The sequence below is a fragment of the Lipotes vexillifer genome, unplaced genomic scaffold (assembly GCF_000442215.2).
Source record: "Lipotes vexillifer unplaced genomic scaffold, Lipotes_vexillifer_v1.1 scaffold1088, whole genome shotgun sequence".
NCBI lineage: Eukaryota > Metazoa > Chordata > Mammalia > Artiodactyla > Lipotidae > Lipotes > Lipotes vexillifer.
In genome coordinates, this window is record NW_006779738.1 from 1,678,606 (window position 1) to 1,699,682 (window position 21,077).

At 45.8% G+C, this 21,077-nt stretch overlaps 1 protein-coding gene across 1 annotated transcript in view; it reads left to right on the plus strand.

Moving 5' to 3' along the window:
- The window catches only part of NID1 (nidogen 1), a 94,801-nt gene extending 73,987 nt beyond the window's left edge, over positions 1–20,814 (plus strand). Inside the window, 8 exon segments of the mRNA XM_007452942.1 lie at positions 1,254–1,472; positions 4,019–4,191; positions 8,722–8,848; positions 12,498–12,669; positions 15,865–16,022; positions 18,766–18,889; positions 19,577–19,689; positions 20,693–20,814. Coding sequence (XP_007453004.1) covers positions 1,254–1,472; positions 4,019–4,191; positions 8,722–8,848; positions 12,498–12,669; positions 15,865–16,022; positions 18,766–18,889; positions 19,577–19,689; positions 20,693–20,814 — 1,208 coding nt within the window.
- The last annotated feature ends 263 nt before the right edge of the window (positions 20,815–21,077 follow it).

Below are 21,077 nucleotides of genomic sequence, written 5' to 3' on the forward strand. Positions count from 1 at the left end.
CATGCCGCGGAGCAGCTGGGCCCGTGAGCCATGGCCGCTGAGCCTGCACGTCCGGAGCCTGTGCTCCGCAATGGGAGAGGCCACAACAGTGAGAGGCCCGCGTACCGCACACACACACACACACAAATCTTAAAAAAATAAAATAATGAAGTACTATTACATGGCTACAACATGAATGAACCTTGAAAACATTCTGCTGAGTGAACGCAGCCGGACCCAAAAGGTCGCATATTGTACGATTCCATTTATGAGAAATAACCAGAATAGGTAATTCCATAGAGACAGATGCAGACTGGTGGTTGCCAGGGGCTGGGATGAAGGAGGAAGTGGAGACAACCATTTAATAGGTCTGGGGTTTCCTTTTGAGGTGAGGAAATGCGTTGGTGCTAGAAGGAGGAGGCGGTCACTCAGCGTTGTGACGGTACTAATGCCACTGGATTGTTCACTGTAAAATGGTTGATTTGGGGACTTCCCTGGCGGTCCAGTGGTTAGGACCCCGTGCTTTCACTGCCGAGGGCCTTGGGTCGATCCCTGGTCGGGGAACTAAGATCCCACAAGCCGCGGGGTGCTGCCAGAAAAAAAAAAATAAACGGTTGATTTTATGTTATGTCAGTTTGCCTCAGTTTTTCAAAACTGAAAAAAAAAACATGGCCTAGGAAGGAAAAGAAAATGTAGATATACTCTTCTTGACTGTTAAATTCACTAAATAATAACGATGTTTAAATTTTTTTTAATTAATAAAACATTTGGGATTAACATATACACACTACTATATATAAAATAGACAATCAACAAGGACCTACTGTATAGCACAGGGAACTCTACTCAATACTCTGTAATAACCTATATGGGAAAAGAATCTGAAAAAGAATGGACATGTATATGTATAATTGAATCACTTATCTGTACACCTGAAACTAACAACATTGTAAATCAACTATTCTCCAATATAAAATTTAAATTAAAAAAAAAATTTAAATAAGCTATAAGGATATATTGTACAGCATAGGGAGTATAGCCAATATTTTATAATAACTTTAAATGGAGTATAATCTATAAAAAATTTGAATCACTGTGTTGTACACCTGAAACTAATATAACATTGTAAATCAACTATACTTCAATAAAAATAAGTTAAAAAATTTTTTAAATTAATGAAACAAAACTCAGTAGTGAACAGGCAGCTCCTGAGGTTCTGAGTTGGATATGGGGACTTGAGCTGATGACCCCCCTTTTCCTCGCCTCTCTAATAGAAGTGGAGAAAACCCGATGCCAGCATGAACGAGAACACATCCTCGGGGCGGTGGACCCCCAGCGCCCCCGACCTCCGGGACTGTTTGTTCCCGAGTGTGATGAGCACGGATACTACGCGCCCACCCAGTGCCACGGCAGCACTGGCTACTGCTGGTGTGTGGACCGCGACGGCCGCGAGGTGGAGGGCACCAGAACCACGCCCGGGATGAGGCCACCGTGTAAGTCAGAGGACAGTGCTGGAGACAGGAAGTCTCAGCACCTGCAAGCATCGCTGGGGACCCTTGCCGGGGACCCTTGCCAAAGGTGCAGTTGGCACTTTCTGCCCGCCCTAAATCCTGACCTGCACCACTGGCTCGAAGCCCGTCCCCTGCCCCCTTTCCTCTGCAGCCCCCTCTTGCATCTCCCCATCACTTGCCCACCCCCACCATCTCTCTCCCCACTTTCCCTCTCCTCCCTCTTATCCTTTCCTCCTCTTGTTTTGTGCAAACCTGTTCTGTGCAAATGATGGGCAGGACCCGCTGCATTGAGGCTGCAGAGAGGGTGTGTGCTCAGGGGTCCCCGAGGTAAACCTTGCAGTGGGTGACCCAGCATTCCAGCGGCTCTGTGCTGGCACACAGCGCAGGGATGGGAGAGACCAACCGGAGCCCCTCCCCAGGCATGGAGGGGCTTTACTCAGGTGTGGAACTGTTCTCTTCCTGGTACACTTGCCTCTTTCACAGTTGCTCCTGGACCTTTAGGTTCTCGGTCCATTTAGAACGCCAGGAGCAAACAGCCGCAAAGGTTTCTGCGAGATAGTTCTGCAACAGTCCATGATGGTGGGAAGGCGCCGAGCTGGGGGCCAGGCTGTGTGACACTGGACAGATACTTGCCTGAGTCTCAGCATCCTCGGCCTCAACATCGGATTCAAGCAAAATAATCTCTAGGATGCTTCTCAGCTCTGAAATTCTGTCACAGGCGTAGAAAATGGTAATTGTCACAAATTACCAAAATCTAATGCAATCAATCCTTGCCTCTCCATTCTCCATTTAGCTAATAGTCATAAACTGATCCCCTACCAGATAATTTCCCAAAGCTGCTAAGAGGCTGCTGAGTAAGCAGTGATCACTCACAGGGACTTCCCTGGTGGTCCAGTGGAAGACTCCGCGCTTCCAATGCAGGGGGGCGTGAGTTCAATCCCTGGTCGGGGAGCTAAGATCCCACATGCTGCGAAGGGCGGCCAAAAAAACAAGAAGTGAGAAGTGATCACTCACAAACTTCATTATGCCAGCCAGCCAGCATTAGTTGAGTGTCAGATTGGTGTGGTCAGTGCTAGCAGCCCACAGAGGGAAGCCCCAGTGCCAGCCCCAGAACCTCAGAGGACAGGTAAACGGGGGCAGGGCAGGGAAAGGAACCTTAAGAGAGAGTAGGTGGGCCAGGAAGCACAGTGGCTTGGGGCGTCGCGGGCTAGCCCAGGAAGGCTTTGCAGAGCAGTACTGTGAGAACCAAGGTTCTGAGCAGGGTCAGAGTCAGCTGCGCTGGGGAGAAGGTGTTGAGGAGACCCATGGTCCAGACAGCAGGAACAGGCAGAGAGGCAGGAAAGAAACCCCCAGGGGTCTGCGTCCTGTGGGAGGGGAACAGAATGGAGGTAAGGACATCAGGTGCCCCGCTGAGGGGTCTGGATTGGTCCTGAGGGAGCCCAGGAAGGGTTTTGAGCAGGCGCTCATGTGACCAGGTTTCAGTTTTAGAAGAGCTGAAAGGGAGGCATGAGGCCCTGGTGGTGGGGAGGCGGGTGCTATTAATTAATTGCAGTATTTCTAATTAATCCAGGTGGGAAACGGCGAGGGTCTGACCTGAGGTGCTGGCAGTGAGTTTGGGGGGATAGATTCCAGAGATATTAAAAAGGTCCACCAGATTGGTTTATATCATTGATTGGGTATAACAGGCAAGATGGACAAGAGAAAAGAACTGAAAATGAGCTCGGTGATGACCTGGTCCCATTCTCTCACTTCAGAGAGCAGGAAACGAGCCCAGGAAGGTCCACGACGTGTCCACACAGCGAGTGTCAGGGCCAGGTCTGGGGCCCAGGTTTCCCGACAGCCACTGCATGTTCCTTACCTGCAGTACAGGCTGCCTGTCCCCTCCTGGGACATTCTCTTGTCAGGTGAGCCAGGAGCTGTGCTGGGTCACCAGGTCAGCAGGTAGGAGGCAAGGCCGAGTCTGAGGGAGGATTAGCCCTGCCCATCACTTCGTTCTGGAAAGCCCAGAAGGCCTGTGTTCCCGTTTGTGGCGTCTGAGCCCCTCCCACCCCCGTGGGATGGGGTGAGTGGGTCTAGTCCACTCAGATGGTCTCCTCGAGCATGAAAATACTCAGCAGCTTCCTGCTGGGGTGCGAGCTCCCTGTGGCCCAGGGTTTCAGGGTTGCCGCTGTTGCATTGTTTTTGTTCACTGCTGCAGCCCGTGTGCAGAGCAGGGCACCGATAGCCAGGTTAGTTCCATTAAGGGGGAGACTGAGCCATTGTTTTTTTCCAATCGACCTTTAATGTTAAACTCTGGCCCTGCATCATCTTCATCACAAATGCCCTTTGATTGACTGAGGTCTTTCTGCTCCTTGTGCTTTCGGATATTAAATGTGCACGTGTGACGGTGCAGTTTGTGGTGCCATGAAGGCGACGTGACCCGGTGTGGGTACATGTGTGTGAGTCTGTGCACGCACGCACCCACACGTGTGCGTTTGTGCATTCCTACTGCACGGGGGCCTTACTCATTGCCATCTCCCACCACCCAGGTCTGAGTACAGTGGCTCCCCCGGTTCACCACGGACCCTCAGTTCCTACCGCCGTGATCCCCCTGCCACCTGGGACCCACCTACTGTTTGCCCAGACCGGGAAGATAGAGCACCTCCCCCTGGAGGGAAACACCATGACCAAGACGGAAGCCCAGGCTCTGCTTCACGCCCCGGTGAGTGCTGGCCGATGGCACTTGGTGACAATTTCTGCTTCAATGGCCTGGAGCAACGAGCGGGGTGCAGTCAGCCCAGGGACCGGGGCTGGACCCCTGGACCCAGGACCTCTTCATTCTGTGTGACCCTGGGTGTCCACCGCTAAATGGGGCCACTGTATTCCTAAGCACCCCCATGAGGCTCGAGGGTGGGAGCAGAAACAGGAGGCCTTCCAGAGAGACCCCTTTGGTATCTGACCCCTCAGGTGGGCGCGTCATGTGAGTTTGCTCTCTTGTCTGCGAGCATCTGCCAGGTTTGATGTTGCCATCCCTGCTAAATTAGCAACGTGACTCAACTTTCGGCAGCCGCTCAGCTCAAGATGCGCCTGTCTGCCCAGAGGCAGTAAGTAACCAGAGCTTTTCAAAGCTTCAAAGATGCATTTTGTGAGTCGGGGAATTTTTGTCCGTTAGTTAGAGGTCAGACACTTCTGAGGAGCTTTTCTGTCTGGGATCCTGACCTCCTGCCAGGAAACCAAACCTGAGACCTGGTGGAGGCTTCTGGCTGTGGACTCAGGGTTGCCAGGGCAGTGGGGGCCGTCAGGGTCATCTAAGGAGTGAAGAATTAGCAGCGAGTGGGCTACCAGCTCTTAGAGATGAAAGTCCAGCGGGAATCCTCATTACCCCTCAGTGCTGGTTGCAGAGCCTGCGTAAAGATTCCGGGTAGAAATTACTTTCTTCTCATCTTCCTTGCCCTACTCCCCTGTCTTTCCCACCTGCCCTATTTTCTCTTCCTGCATGGATCTCTACACACCACCATAACCCCTCTTCTTTTTGACCAGGGAGGAAACATGATCAAAAAAAGTCTGCAAAATAAAAATGCTTCTTTTTAAAAAACTTTATGTTATTGAAGCATAGTTGATTTACAATGTTGTGTTAATTTCTGCTGTACAGCAAAGTGACTCAGTTGTACATATATGCTTTTTCATATTCTTTCCCATTATGGTTTATCACAGGATATTGAATATAGTTCCCTGTGCTCTACAGTAGGACCTTGTTTATCCATTGTTGTTTATTCTTTTTGTTTATCCATGTAATTGTTTGTGTCTGCTCATCCCAAACTCTCATTCCTTCACCCCCATCACCTCCCCCTTGGCAACCACAAGTCTGTTCTCTGTCTGTGAGTCTGTTTCTGTTTCATAGATAAGCTCATTTGTGTCATATTTTAGATTCCACATTTAAATGATGTCATATGGTATTTGTCTTTCTCTTTCTGACTTACTAACTTACTAGAGATGATAATCTCTAGGTCCATCCATGGTAAAAATGCTTTTCAAAAAGCCTCCTGCAAAGCAGCCGTGATTGGATCCATGTTCTTCCCCAACACAAAACCCTCTGATGGGTTCCCTTCACCCAGAAAAAAATCCAGTTCTTTCCATGGCCTCTGGCTACCTCTCCCACCCCATTCCCTACCACTGCCCCCTCACTCACCGGCTGCAGCCTTCTGGCCTTCTAGCTGGTCCTCAACTCACCATTCACACTCCCACCTCAGGGCCTTTGCACTTGCTGTCCCCCTGCCTGGAGTTCTCTCATTCCAGACACTTGCACGGTTCACTGCCGCATGTCACTTGAATTTCTGCTGGCACATCAGCTCTTAGAGAAACCTGTCCTGGCTGCCCTATCCAGACTGCAGCCTCCACCTACCCTGCTTTGTCTTTCATCAGGCACCCAGCACTACTCGAAACATTGTGTATCCAGGTACATGTTCTATGTCTGATGTATCTCTTCCCACCAAGAATATAAGCACAGCAAGATCAGAAATTGTCCCTCTATTTCATGGAGGTGTTTGTTTCACAGGGGTATTTGCAGATCCCAAACAGTGCTTGGCACTTGAAAAGTATTTGCTGAACAAATGTGTAAGTGATCTTTGTGATTTTCTGTTGCCTCAGTGAAGCACAAATCCCTCAAGGGGTAATCATCATTCTTCCTGGTATCCACTAGCACACACTCCCGGGTAGTGCGAGTGGGTTAAATTCCGTGTGAAAGTCGTTTTCCCCCAAGACCAAGGGGAGAGGCTTAAATGCCAAATGAGGCTATGAAAAGCAGGAAATTGAGATGGGATCAGTGGAGGGAGAGTGCTGAAACAACCTTATAAATATTCACTGTGTCCTTCCTATCTATGTATCATCTATCTGTCTGTCCTTCTATGTATGTATGTATGTATGTATGTATCTATCTATCTTTACCATTTAGCTGTTTTAACTGTAGCTAATGCCACTGTGGCATTAAGTACAACCATCATCACCATCTATCTCCAGAACCTTTTTCATCATCCCAAACTGAAACTCTGGATCCATTCAACAATAACTCCCTCCTCCCCTGCCAGCCCTTTGCATCCCCTTCTACTTTCTATGTCTATGAATTTGCCTGTTCTAGGGACCTCCTATAAGTGGAATCACACAGTATTTGCCCTTTCATAACTGGTTTACTTTATTTAGTATAATATCTTCAAATTTCATCCATGTTGTAGCATGTGTCAGAATTTCCTTCCTTTTGTAAGGCTGAATTATATTCCATTATATGGATGTATCACATTTTGTTTATCCATTCATCCATCAGTGGAGAACTTGGGCTGCTTCCACCTTTTGGCTATTTTGAATAGTGTTGCTATGTACATGGATTTACAAACATCTGTTCAAGTCCTTGCTTTCACTTATTTTGTATATAAACAAGACCTGGAATTACATGGTAATTCCATTTTTAATTTCTTGAGGAACCACTATACGGTTTTCCTTAGCACTGCACCATTTTGCATTCCCACCACCAGAGCACAAAGGTTCCAATTTCCCTTCTACCTTGTCAACACTTATTATTTTCTGTTTTTTAGTTGTAGCCATCCTAATATGTGTAAAGTGGTATCTCATTGTGGTTTTGATTTCCATTTCTCTAATGATTAGTGATGTTAGCATCTTGTCATATACTTATGGACAATTTATATATCTTTGGAAAAATGTCTATTCATATCCTTTGCCCACTTAGTAATTGGGTTGTTTTGTTCTTATTGTTACTGAGTTGTAGGAGTTCTTTATATATTCTATTAACCCCTTACCAGTTACATGATTTGCAAATATTTTATCACCTTCCATGGATTGGTTGCCTTTTCACTTTGTTGATTGTGTCTTTTACTGAACACAAGTTTTTAATTTTGATAAGATCCAATTTATCTATTTTTGCTTTTGATGTCATATCCAAGAAATCATTGCCAAATCCAATGTTATGAGGCTTTCAACTATGTTTTCTTCTAAGAGTTTTGTATTTTTAGCTCTTACATTTAGACTCTCGCTTCATTTGGAGCTAATTTTTGTATATGGTGTATGGTAAGGATCTCTTTTCCTTTATGACATGACTTTTGGAGGGCAAGTGTCTGCTGATAACGCTGATTCTCCCAGGAAAAGAGCATCCTGGTCTTACACTTCTATGGTCCCCAGGGCCTCAGTTTGCATTTCCATATACATTTTAGAGTAAGCTTATAAGTTTCTACCAAAAAGAAAAGAAAAGAAAAGGAAAGGAAAGGAAAGGAAGAAAAGAAAAGAAAAGAAAAGGCTGCTGGGATTTTGATATGGATAGCACTGGATCTTTAACTCTATTTAGGGATATCCTAAACTCTATTTTGGATATCTTAGCAATATTAAATCTTAGGATCCATTAAACTAACATCTCTTCATTTATTTGGGTCTTCTTTAATTTCACTCTACAGTGTTTTATAGTATTCAGTATAGAATCTTGCACATTTAAAAATATTTATTCTTAAATATTTTGCTGCTATTATAAACATTATTATTTTAAAATTCTACTTTTTGCTGGTATGTAGAAATACAATTTTACATTGACCTTGGATCCTGCAACCTTGCTAGATTCAATTTTTAGTTAAAATATTACTATAGATTTCCCAGGAATTTCTACATAAATAATCATAGTCTTAAAATAGAGTGATTTTACCTCTTCCTTTCCAATATTTATGTCTTTTATTTAATTTTTATGATTTTCAGTTGGGCAAAGATTTCTTAGACGATATACAAAAAGCATTAGCCATAAAGAAAAATAAAATTGCACTTAATACAAATTTAAAACTTTTGCTCTCCGAAAACATCATTAAGAAAATGAAAAAGTGCTATTTACTGAGAAAAAATATACATATACATACATACATATACATATGTGTATGACAACAGATTTTTATCTGAAATATATAAAGAACTCCTTCAACTCAATAATTTAATTTTTAAAATGGACAAAAGAGGGACTTCCCTGGCGGTCCAGTGGTTAGGACTCTGCACTTCCTCTGCAGGGGGCATGGGTTTGATCCCTAGTCGGGGAACTAAGATCTTGTATGCTGCGTGGCACAGCCAAAAAAAAAAAAAAAAAAAAAAAAGACAAAGACTTGAAGACAATTCATTTCAAAAGGCATCTAAATGCCTCTAAGCACAGGAAAGAGTCCCACCATCATCATTCACTAGTAGGTGGACCACTCTCACCACTGGTCTGCACTTCCAGGATAAAGTCATCATTGGACTGGCCTTCGACTGTGTGGACAAGATGGTTTACTGGACCGACATCAGTCAGCCTTCCATTGGGAGAGCCAGTCTGCATGGTGGAGAGCCAAGCACCATCATTCGACAAGGTGGGCAAGCAAATGTCAGTCTTCCTTTTCGGGTTTTGCTTCTAGCAGCCCACGTGGCTCTTGGGAGAGAGCGGAGGGGTGCGGTGTATGGTTATTTACAGGTTATGGTAATCTGAGAGGGGCTGGGTTCTCAACCTCAAACATCGCCCTTTCCAGCCTTCTCTGAAGAGTCCTCTGAGGACTCATCACTAAATCATGAACATCTTAGCTGGGATTTGTTGCTAGCCTAAGGAGAATAAAATTAAAACAGGGTAAGTGTCCATGCCTGTCTCTGAAAGCTTCTGTAGCCAGTTTGGATATACATTTCACCCTCTGGCTGCTGAGCCTAGAACCGATTCTCAGACTGTCTGCCCCAGGCGGGGCTGGTCCATCAGGCAATAAGCAGATAAATCGTAAAGATGGAAGGATCACGAGCATATTGGCAGATATTGTCCCTGAGAAGTGAGTCTATTCGCAGGACAGTTTTCCAGTTGAAGGGTTGTCACTTCAACCTGTAATCTCATGGTGCGGTGGGTCTCCTCTCTTCTACCTCACCCCCACCGGACCTTGCTCAGGTTGCCAGAAGAGTACAGAAAATCAGGCCGAAAAACAGACATTTCTGTTTTTGTTGCATCACTGATGATAAAGCACATGGCACTTTGGCACAGCTTACCCCTCAACATTTAACCTCAATTCCTTAACTTATCGATGCTGATTTAAGCCAAGGACTCTATTATGTTAATGCCTACCTTCAACAAGCCAAGGCTATTTTAGGTAGATATGTTTTATCAAGATTCAAGTCCATTATGACAAAAATCCAAGGGCCTGTAAAAATCCTCCTGGACTGAAAAGGTCAAATATTACACATTACTAAGTCTGTGACTCATCAGCTGACTTGCAGATATTTTCAATCAAAAGACATTGTCATGCCAATGATATTTGCTGTGTAAAATCATCTTGTTTCCTCTGCAAAACACTCAAATCAAAGATACATCCTTAAAATATATGAGCCTCTTTGGTATTTCTTTTTACTTGGGGCCAAGTGTAGATTTTCTAATTTCCAATTTAACACTTCCCTAGAAATTGGTACTCTGGAAGGGTCCCTGTGCCTGCGGAGTAGCCCCTGGGGCATGTTTTTCCTTCCTTGGCTCCTTCAGAAGAGATGATGTAGCAGGAATTAAACTGAGGTTGAGTTAAATATTTGGACATAGACCTCAAATCCTTTTCTGGAATCCAGTATGCTATTTAAATAATGTCTGCTAGTTTTCATGGCTTGCTTTAATGAACAGAAGTTTGAAAATGCCTTTTTGCATCTTATCTCTGTTAAAAATTCTGTTGCTATTATCTGTGATTTAACTTCAAAACCCAGTGGAGGAGGGGAGTAGGTCATCGTTTGCTATTTCCTGTTGCTTTTGGAACTGATAATCCAAGAAAGCTTTAAGCCCAGTAAGAAACATTCCAGACAAAAGCCCACTGTGAAAACACAGAATTAAATCAGAATGTGATCTTTGTAGAAGAAAGATCCCTAGGGATACATTTTTTTTTAATTTCAAAAAGAGAGAAAGAAACTTCCACTTACATCTTCATCACGGTATGTGTTGGTACATTCCTAGTGAGTGAAAATGGCAGTGTGTATCTTTTCTTTTTCTTTTCTTCTTAATTTCATAACGTCTGAATCCTGGGTTTCTCTGTCTTTCCTTGAGTTAAAGTCCTAGCTAAATATCTTTGATAAGTATCGTCATCTGTTTCCTTTCAACATAATCAGTGTGGAATATATTGCCCTGACGTCTTCCCATCTTGCCCTGACTCACAACAAAGGATGAGGTTTTCCAGGCCTTTCCTTTGGCTCCTTATCCCATAAAGTATTTTCCTGGTTGGGGAAGGAGGTATGGTTGCTCTTGGGTTTGACGTCAGGAGCAGGGCTGTTTATAAAGAGACAACACGACATGGAGTTCCTTCCTGGAACTTGTAAAGAGACGCTCATTGAACAGCCTTCCCTGGTCCCACTGCTCTGTGTGTGTCTGAATAGCTCATGCCTCTCAGACAGGATGTACTCATTCCAAATATACCCCAGAATGATTTCTTCTGATATTGTCTGAAAGTTGAAAGGGGCCTTTGGAGTTCAGTCTCACCATCCCTTTGCCTCTAGGGACATGGAAAATATTTTAATACTTTATAAATCTTTACTTTTGGTTAGAACAATAAAGAACTTGTTTAAAATTAGAAACTGCTGTTTTTAATTCTTAATAAACTTCCTCTGGTGGGGGTCCTTTGAGGGGGCTTAGACATCGCCGGCATTCACAGTCATGATTGTATTAGGGGTCTAGTGAAAGCCGATATGGAGGGGGCTGAAGGTCGGGATTGCTTCTCTATTGATGAAAGAACACAGTGCTGCACCTGCCACAACTAAGGAGCCAGCGAGCCGCAACTAAGGAGCCTGCCTGCCACATATAAGACCCGATGCAACCAAATAAATAAAGAAAGAAGAAAAAAAAACAGTGCTGGGTTGGTTTCCTCGTACCAGGCCCCTGGGGCAGGGTAGCTCCATCCTCGGCTCTCCCAGTTCCTGTTTCCACTTCCAGCTGTACTAGATGACCTTCGATTCTATAATCAGCAGAGGGGAAAGAATCCCAGATGACACCAGTAAAACCCTGATGGGGTTTTAGCTTTTAACTTGATTGTATTTCTAGTCAGGAAACCATTGCAATCTTGAACTCCTGATTGTGTTAGGTGGGTGCTGAAGGTTCCCATTGCAGTCAGCTGAGGCTGTGGCAACCCCTGGCTTGGAAATCAGTTGCTTATAGCCTAGTAGGACTTCTGGGTGCTATTCACAATTCCTGACACCCCTTCTTTGTAATCCTAATACTTGTATAAAAGTAATAACAGCTGTGATTTCTTGCATATCTTATTTCTCTGAAATGACCTTTTTGTCCCCATTGATGAATAAGGTAAATCTGTCCTGTTCCCATCTTCAGATCTTCTTGTGCCTCCCCTTTGCATAAGGGATAAGCACTAAGCTCATTAACATGGGCATCCTAACTTCATCTCTGGCCACCCTCCACCCTCGGGGTCTCCAGCCATGCAAAATGACATACGATTTACTTCAGGCCATGTCTACTCTTCCTTTAGACCTATGTGCTGGTCCCACTACCTGGAAAACCTTTACCCAGGATCTTTGCCCGCCAAAGTCCTGTTGTTTCTGCAGGAGCCAGCTTTAGGAGGTGTTATCTCCCCCAGGAATCCTCCCCTGGTCTCCCCACACTGAGTCCAGTGTCCCTCCTTCATGTTCCCACAGAACCTGGAACTCAGTCTGAACTGTGATTGACTGTGGGCTTCTTCTTGAAGGCAGGGCCACAGCTTCAGCATCTTTATGGGCCTGGCTCCCAATGTAGTGCACAGGGTGGATGTCCATCGAGGGAATGAGTAGCATTTTTCAATTTGTCACTAAGTGTTACTTATCTTAACCAACAAGCATTTAACCCTCCCATTTGTTTTTTCAAGGTGCAAGGATTGGATGCCAGGTGAAATAGCACTGAGTAATCAGAAAAACCTCATCTTACTTGCTTTAAAAAAAATCAGGAGTGTTTGGTGTTTGCTTCTAGATCTTGGAAGCCCATGTTTGGTGTTTGCTTCTAGATCTTGGAAGCCCATGTTTGGTGTTTGCTTCTAGATCTTGGAAGCCCAGAAGGCATTGCTCTTGACCATCTTGGCCGCAACATCTTCTGGACGGATTCTCACCTGGATCGGATAGAAGTTGCAAAGCTGGATGGGACCCAGCGCCGGGTGCTGTTTGAGACTGATTTGGTGAATCCCAGAGGCATCGTAACGGATTCCGTGAGAGGGTATCTTTGTGTAAATCTGTGTGTGCGTCTCTTCTATTTGCATCTGCCCTTTTGGATTTTCTCAAATGTTAGGCTGTAACTCCACCATTGCTCTCCTGAAGTGAATGAGTTTAGGATGACTGAGTCTACGGTTGGTGGCTTACAGATATCCATGGTGAAATGGCAGTATGTTTACGTGTGATCATGGACTTGATACCATGTTCCACTTTCCAATCTTTTACCAAGAGCCTTTGTAAGTTGACAGCTCAGAAATTGGATATTTCCACTTGGGTTGAATGTGAATCAACACCTGACTTGGATCGATCCCAGAAGAGTATCAAGGTAGCATAAATGTCCCCCTGGGGCTCCTTCCTGGGGGCCAACCCAGCATGAACGCCTTGGAGTCCTTCCCTGTGGGTTTTGTCAGTGTATCAGTGCTTTTCCTCCCTTTCCCTTACTGCAAGCTCTACATCTTACACACCAGGCCCGTGTCTCCTTGACGCTTTGACTCCTTCCCTTTGAGACCACACCTCTTCTTCTGTGGCCACTCAGCCACCTGCCTGACAGCAGGTGCCTTGACCACTGCCTCTGCCAGCCTTGCTTCTGGGCTTCATCCCCTGGGTCTGCTGTGCCTTCCTGTGTGGTGACAGCATATGGGAATTATTCCCATGTGTTCATGTCAGTTATGGTGTTCTGGGTTTTTTTAAACAGTTTTACTGAGATATAATATGTAACTTATGTTTAAGGGGAGTGAAATCGTGAGTAACAGAAAGATTCAAGTGAAGAGCCAAATCCAAGGGTGTTTGCAAAGGAAAATATATCTTGACGCCTGCAGATCCTTTTTAGCCATTCTGTGTCTCAGTGTCTGCTAATGTCTTCACCATGGGTTCTTTTTAAGTGTTTTTTTTTCCATAATGAACTTTATTTTTTTAATTTTTTTATTTTAATTTATTTTGGCCGCACCTTGCAGCTTGCAGGATCTTAGTTCCCTGACCAGGGATGGAACCCAGGTCCTCAGCAGTGAAAGCACAGAGTCCTGACCCCTGGACCGCCAAGGAATTCCCCTCTTTTAAAGTTTTTTTTTTTTTTTTTGCGATACGCAGGCCTCTCACTGTTGTGGCCTCTCCCGTTACGGAGCACAGGCTCCGGACGCGCAGGCCCAGCGGCCATGGCTCACGGGCCCAGCCGCTCCGCGGCATGTGGGATCTTCCCGGACCGGGGCACAAACCCGTGTCCCCTGCATCGGCAGGCGGACTCTCAACCACTGCGCCACCAGGGAAGCCCCTAGTTGTTTTTTTGTTTGTTTGTTTTAACATCTTTATTGGGGTATAATTGCTTTACAATGGTGTGTTAGTTTCTGCTTTATAACAGAGTGAGTCAGTTATACATATATATATGTTCCCATATCTCTTCCCTCTTTGTCTCCCTCCCTCCCACCCTCCCTATCCCACCCCTCCAGACAGCCACAAAGAACCGAGCCGGTTTCCCTGTGCCATGCGGCTGCTTCCCACTGGCTATCTACCTTACGTTTGTTAGTATATATATGTCCATGTCTCTCTCTCGCCCTAACACACCTCACCCTTCCCCCTCCCCATATCCTCAAGTCTGTTCTCCAGTAGGTCTCTGTCTTTATTCCTGTTTTACCCCTAGGTTCTTCATAACATTTTTTTTTCTTAAATTCCATATATATGTGTTAGCATACGGTATTTGTCCTTCTCTTTCTGACTTACTTCACTCTGTATGACAGACTCTAGATCTATCCACCTCATTACAAATAGCTCAATTTCGTTTCTTTTTATGGCTGAGTAATATTCCATTGTATATATGTGCCACATCTTCTTTATCCATTCATCCGACGACGGGCACTTAGGTTGTTTCCATCTCCGGGCTATTGTAAATAGAGCTGCAATGAACATTTTGGTACATGACTCTTTCTGAATTCTGGTTTCCTCAGGGTATATACCTAGTAGTGGGATTGCTGGGTCATATGGTAGTTCTATTTGTAGTTTTTTAAGGAACCTCCATACTGTTCTCCATAGTGGCTGAACCAATTCACATTCCCACCAGCAGTGCAAGAGTGTTCCCTTTTCTCCACACCCTCTCCAGCATTTATTGTTTCTAGATTTTTTGATGATGGCCATTCTGACTGGTGTGAGATGATATCTCATTGTAGTTTTGATTTGCATTTCTCTAATGATTAATGATGTTGAGCATTCTTTCATGTGTTTGTTGGCAGTCTGTATATCTTCTTTGGAGAAATGTCTATTTAGGTCTTCTGCCCATTTTTGGATTGGGTTGTTTGTTTTTTTGTTATTGAGCTGCACGAGCTGCTTGTAAATTTTGGAAATTAATCCTTTGTCAGTTGCTTCATTTGCAAATGTTTTCTCCCATTCTGAGGGTTGTTATTTGTTGTTGTTGTTGTTATTTTTTTAACTTTTTATTTTATATTAGAGTCGAGTTGATTTACAGTGTTGTGTCAGTTTCAGGTGTACAGCAAAGTGATTCAGTTATACATATATCTATTCTTTTTCAAATTCTTTTCCCATTTAGGTTGTTACATAATATTGAACAGAGTTCCCTCTGCCATATAGTAGGTCTTGCTGGTTATCCATTGTTTTTAAATTAATTAATTAATTAATTTTTTTTTTTGGCCGCGTTGCGTTTTCATTGCTGCGCGCAGGCTTTCTCTAGTTGCGTCATGCGGGGGCTATTCTTTGTTGCGGTGCACGGGCTTCTCATTGCGGTGGCTTCTCTTGTTGCAGAGCATGGGCTGTAAGCAACCTGGGCTTCAGTAGTTGTGGCATGCAGGCTCAGTCGTTGTGGTGCATGGGCTCTAGCGCACAGGCTCAGTAGTTGTGGCTCGCGGGCACTAGAGCACAGGCTCAGTAGCTGTGGCTCGTGGGCTCTAGAGTGCAGGCTCAGTAGTTGTGGCGCACGGGCTTAGATGCTCTGGGGCATGTGGGATCCTCCAGGACCAGGGCTTGAACCCGTGTCCCCTGCATTGGCAGGCGGGTTCTTAACCACTGCGCCACGAGTAGCGTGTACATGTCAATCCCAAACTCCCTAACTATCCCTCCCCACAGCGCTTCCCCTCTGGTAACCATAAGTTCATTCTCCAAGTCTGTGAGTCTGTGAGTCTTAAGTGTTTTCTAAGTGAACTTTTTCTCAGGTATCTTCATATATTTCTTCCTCTTTCTCCTCCTTTTCCTCCTCCAGGAATCTTTATTGGACAGACTGGAACAGAGATAGCCCCAAAATCGAAACTTCCTACATGGATGGCACAAACCGGAGGATCCTTGTGCAGGATGACCTGGGTTTGCCCAACGGGCTGACCTTTGATGCCTACTCATCTCAACTCTGCTGGGTGGATGCAGGTGATGGAAAGCCCCAGGCCTGGCTCCTGGGGTTGGAACAGTGCCTTGTTTTTTACCAAACAATTATTGTTACCCCCTGTACTATCAAGATTATCTGTTATGGGGAAGAGAGCATAAGATAACTGCTTTTTTCCTGCACAAACAATAGCTGCATATCTTTGCTCTGAAATTTATTGTTTCTCTAGGCTTGACACAGTCTAGGGAGAGCTCTTAATCTTCCAGGTCAGGGGTCAGCAAACTACAGCCTTGGGACAAATCCAACCTCCTTGGTATAACCCAGGAGCTATAAACGGTTTTCACATTTAAAAAAAAATTAATTTATTTATTTGTTTTTAGTTTTGGCTGTGTTGGGTCTTCATTGCTGCGCACAGGTTTTCTCTAGTTGTGGCAAGTAGGGGCTACTCTTCGTTGCGGTGCGTGGGCTTCTCATTGCGGCGGCTTCTCTTGTTGCAGAGCACTGGCTCTAGGCGCGCGGGCTTCGGTAGTTGTGGCTTCAGTAGTTGTGGCTCATGGGCTCTAGAGCGCAGGATCAGTAGTTGTGGTACACAGGCTTAGTTGCTCCGCAGCATGTGGGATCTTCCCAGACCAGGGCTCGAACCCATGTACCCTGCATTGGCAGCCAGATTCTTAAGCACGGCACCACCAGGGAAGCCCCGGTTTTCACATTTTAAAATGTTACATTTTAAAAGGTTATATACAGCACATGGAAAGGAGGGCCTCTGGGGTGTGGAGTTCTGGAGTTTGGAGAGAGAAAAATGTAGGTCGAGCTTCAGCTTCCTATTTGCCACCAACAAAATTATCAGCATCTTCCATCAACCATGCGCTATCGATCCCTCCCTCTCTCCTACTCATTTCCCTCAAGCATTTTAAGAAGCCCCAGTGAAGAGCCTTAAAGAAGCAGCCCAGGATCATGCATTCTCATTGCCTCTTGGAAAACAGGGAGGCCTCCATGGCAAGTTCCCACCTCACATAGGAAGAGAAGGGCCAAATAAAGGGAAAAGATCTTTCAAAGATATAAAGAAGGCGTCTCATTCCTCCACATCCAATACTACTTGTGTACAATGCTTTAAAAGATGGAAGCAGGGCTTCCCTGGTGGCGCAGTGCTTGAGAGTCCGCCTGCCGATGCAGGAGACGCGGGGTCGTGCCCCGTTTCGGGAAGATCCCACATGCCGCGGAGCGGCTGGGCCCGTGAGCCATGGCCACTGAGCCTGCGCGTCCGGAGCCTGTGCTCCGCAAATGGGAGAGGCCACGACAGTGAGAGGCCCGCATAACGCAAGAAAAAAAAAAAAAAAAAAAAAAAAAAAAAAGATGGAAGCAAAGTTTGATGGGCCTGCCTGCAGTTACCAATGCCATCGTGTGCTCTGGACTCTACCCATTTTTACTGAGTGTATAATCTACATAGTCATTTCTAACTGAGTACTACGCCATAATATGATGTCACCGAGGCCTCCAAAACACTGTGTATTTTAATTTGCATTTTTATAAGACTATTTAGGCAAGCTCAAGTGGTAATGCAAAATTTCTTATTATAGGATGCTTCAGAGTTTCAGATTTAAGACAATGACAACTTAATTCAGTTGGCATTAGAGCTATCTAAAAGTTTTTTCAATCCATAGACTTTTTTGCAGACAAACTAGTTGGCTCAAATTTATTAGTCTTACACTCCTGCCGAGGCTCATTTTGTATGTCACATGCAAGAATCTGAAGATCTCAGAAATGTAGTACAAATCACACATTCAGCCTGGTCATATTCATTTTCAGTACAGTCAAGTCTTCTCCCAAAGACCAAATAATTTGATATAAATACTCCACCTTTCAGACTGGGGACAAACTAAACCTTGGCATTTTCAGTAAAATATTTGTTTACATTAATAAAATAGATTGATACTGTAAAATAAATAAATAAAAGGTTATATAAATGCTTATATAATGTCCTGGGTTTTTGCCTCTTGGCTCACAAAACCTAAACTAGTTACTAACTGGCCCTTTAAGAAAAAGTTTGCTGACCCCCCCCCAGAGCCTGTCCTCATCCTGATACCTATTAAGCACGTCACAACTTAACATGCTTGTAGCTCCCGCTTGTCCCCAAGGGCTTAGGCAGGACGTGAGGCCAAGGAAGATAAAGTAATGCAGCCCTGATGTGTGCTCCTGCCTGGGCAGATTTGGGGTGTCCCTCAGGCGAGGGCTGTGGGCAAGATGCTCATTCGGGGAGGAATGTCAGTCATCCATCACGTCTCTGTTGTGTTCCTGCTTTGTTCTAGACACTGTCGGGTGCCACGGGGGATGCAGGGAGTAAAGCGTGCACAGTTAAGTGAAAGCCCAAGCCATAAGTTGGTCATGATGCGGGTATTGACGTGAGGCTGTGCAGCTCGGCAATTCTAAGGGCTCTGAATGCAGGGAGGGGAGGTTTGGAGAGGCTTCAAGGAGGGGCTTGAGCAGGAGCTGGAAGATGGCATCGTTCCTAAGTCCCCAGGAACTGGTGAAACGGGGTGCTCTTCCTCTGCTCCAGCTTCTGTCTCCCCATCAGAACCAGGTATGGGTACTGGATGGAGGGGGTGTTGACCAATGAGGGGCCAGGGAGGATGAACAGACAACTTTCCAGTTTAGAAGAGCAACTCTTGTGTTCTCTAGGATATGAACTTGTAGCGCTCCCTCTCACCCTTGCCCTCATTACTCTCGTTTTTGGACACAAAGGGGCCATTTCTTGTATGAACAATGGACGATTTGTGTTGCCCCGCGCAGGCACCCATCGGGCCGAATGCCTGAAGCCCGATCAGCCCAGCAGACGCAAGGTTCTTGAAGGGCTCCAGTATCCTTTCGCCGTTACAAGCTTCGGGAAGAATCTGTATTACACAGACTGGAAGACGTACGTCAGCAGCTGGAGCGTGGGGGCCGGGGGGCCTGCCCTGCCGCCCTCTCTGGAGGCCACGCCCTTCCCAAGTGGCCTCTTGGCTTGACCTTCCCGCCTCCAGAGGTGCCCCCTCTGCCTTGCCCTTTGGTTGTCAGAGAGGAGGGCAAGGAATGGGAGGCAGGGCTTCTAGGGAAGCAGGGGATGCCATGTATCGTCTGGATACTCCTTGATGAGCAGCTTCAAGTGCAGACTTGGACTTCCTGCGCCTGTCTGTTCTCTCCCCAGGAGCCGACCTCGGTCACTTGTCTGGTGGGCTCCATGCCCTTATTTTATTTTAATTCTTAAACTGCAGTATTCCCAAAGCCCCTTCTTGACCAGCTCTTCCTGCAGGAAGGTGGGGTTAAACCAAGCAAGCAGATGTGGCAAGGGCATCTGTATAGAAAGTCGATTTCCCAGCTTGGAATTTAGAGCCGGAGGGAAGAGCTAGCTGACCTTTGTCCTTTTTTTTTTTTTTTTTTTAAGAAGCCAGAGAACTGCACGCTTGTCTCATCCCAGGAAGAGGGAGGGATGGCTGGAAAGCAAGGCCAGTGAATCTGTTTATGGCCTCCAAATTATCCCCCAAACAACAAAAGAGGCTGCCCCCTAGAGAAAAGTTCAAGACATGAGATGTATTTTAACCTCCCATCTTTTGGTGCTGTGTAGGAATTCCGTGGTCGCTGTGGGTCTTGCTGTTTCCAGAGAGACGGATTCCTTCCATCCCCACAAACAGACCCGGCTGTATGGCATCACCACCGCCCTGTCTCAGTGTCCCGAAGGTAACTCACCTGTGCTGTAACTGGTCAGGGGGCTGGAAGCACTCTGGGGCTCAGAGCTCACACTCCGGCTGCTACCTATGTGGCCTCTCATAGCCCTTATCACATGGCAGGTGAGACACAGTCCCTTCCGTCAAGGGTCTTCATTATTGAGTAGGTGAGCCAAGATGAATCAATAGAAAATGTTAAGGAATGAAGTGGATAGAGGATAAGGGTGAGGAAAAGTATCGACTCTTGGGCTGGGTCTAAAAGTATGCGGTCTTCAGGTTCCAGGGAGGAACATCAGTGTTAGGATCTCTGCTGCTTTAAAATCCATCCATTTGGCCTGACAGCAACAACAATAATTCATAATAATAATAATTACCAGGCAAACATGGATGTGATACTTACTGTGAGCTAGGTCCATCACATATATTAAGTCACTTAGCATACTAAGTGCTTTGTATCCACTCGTTCACTTAATCCTTGTAGCAACCCTACGAGGTAGGTACTATTATTATGCTCACCTTATAAATAAGGAAACTGAAGCCACTTGCCCAGAGTCACACGGTCACTTATGGTGCTCACGATGGCAGAACCGGGGATGAGCTATGCAGCCTGGCTTGAGTCTATGCTAGGCTGCCTCTCCAAATTCTCTCCCCTAACCCAGCCTCCTTCCTGGTTTCCCTCCTGTCCCCCAGTCAAGTGGCCAAGCTAGATAAAGAATACATTGTGCTTTAAAATTCCAACTCCATGTTCTGATCAGAGCTGGAAAACCTTCCCTGAGATCTGTTTAATAGCTTCAATGGTAAATCTGCATAGCCCCCAGATCAGGAATCAAGGTTTTTGCACATCTGGCAAATCCTTAATGATGAGGAAACAGCTGATAGATAAGCTGAGCTGAGTGCCCTGTGCAGCCTTCCCTGTTCCCCAGGAGCCCCCACAAGCTTGGCCTCCCAGAGACCAAAAAGGGGTCTAGTATGGAGGCCACTCTCTTAGCTGTTGAGCTGACTTCTGCCTTTTCCAGGTCACAACTACTGCTCAGTGAACAATGGTGGCTGCACCCACCTCTGCTTGGCCACCCCAGGAAGCAGGACCTGCCGTTGCCCTGACAATACCCTGGGCGTTGACTGTATTGAGCGGAAATGAAGACAAGAGTGCCTCGTTCCCTCTCTAAAGTATTTCACAGCAACACCCTACTTGAAAGGGTCCAGACTGAAAACTGTCTGACCTGGTGGCTAAGTGACCACCAAGTCCAGGGCCAACCCGCCTGAGCCCCAACAGCACTGCCCTCACTGTTCCCCAAAACATATGCCCTGCACTTCTGGAATGGGAAAGCCTCTACTCCTACGCAAAGACAGAAAACCTCCCTGACCCCAACCTGCAGACAAGCTTATATAGCCCTGAGTGAG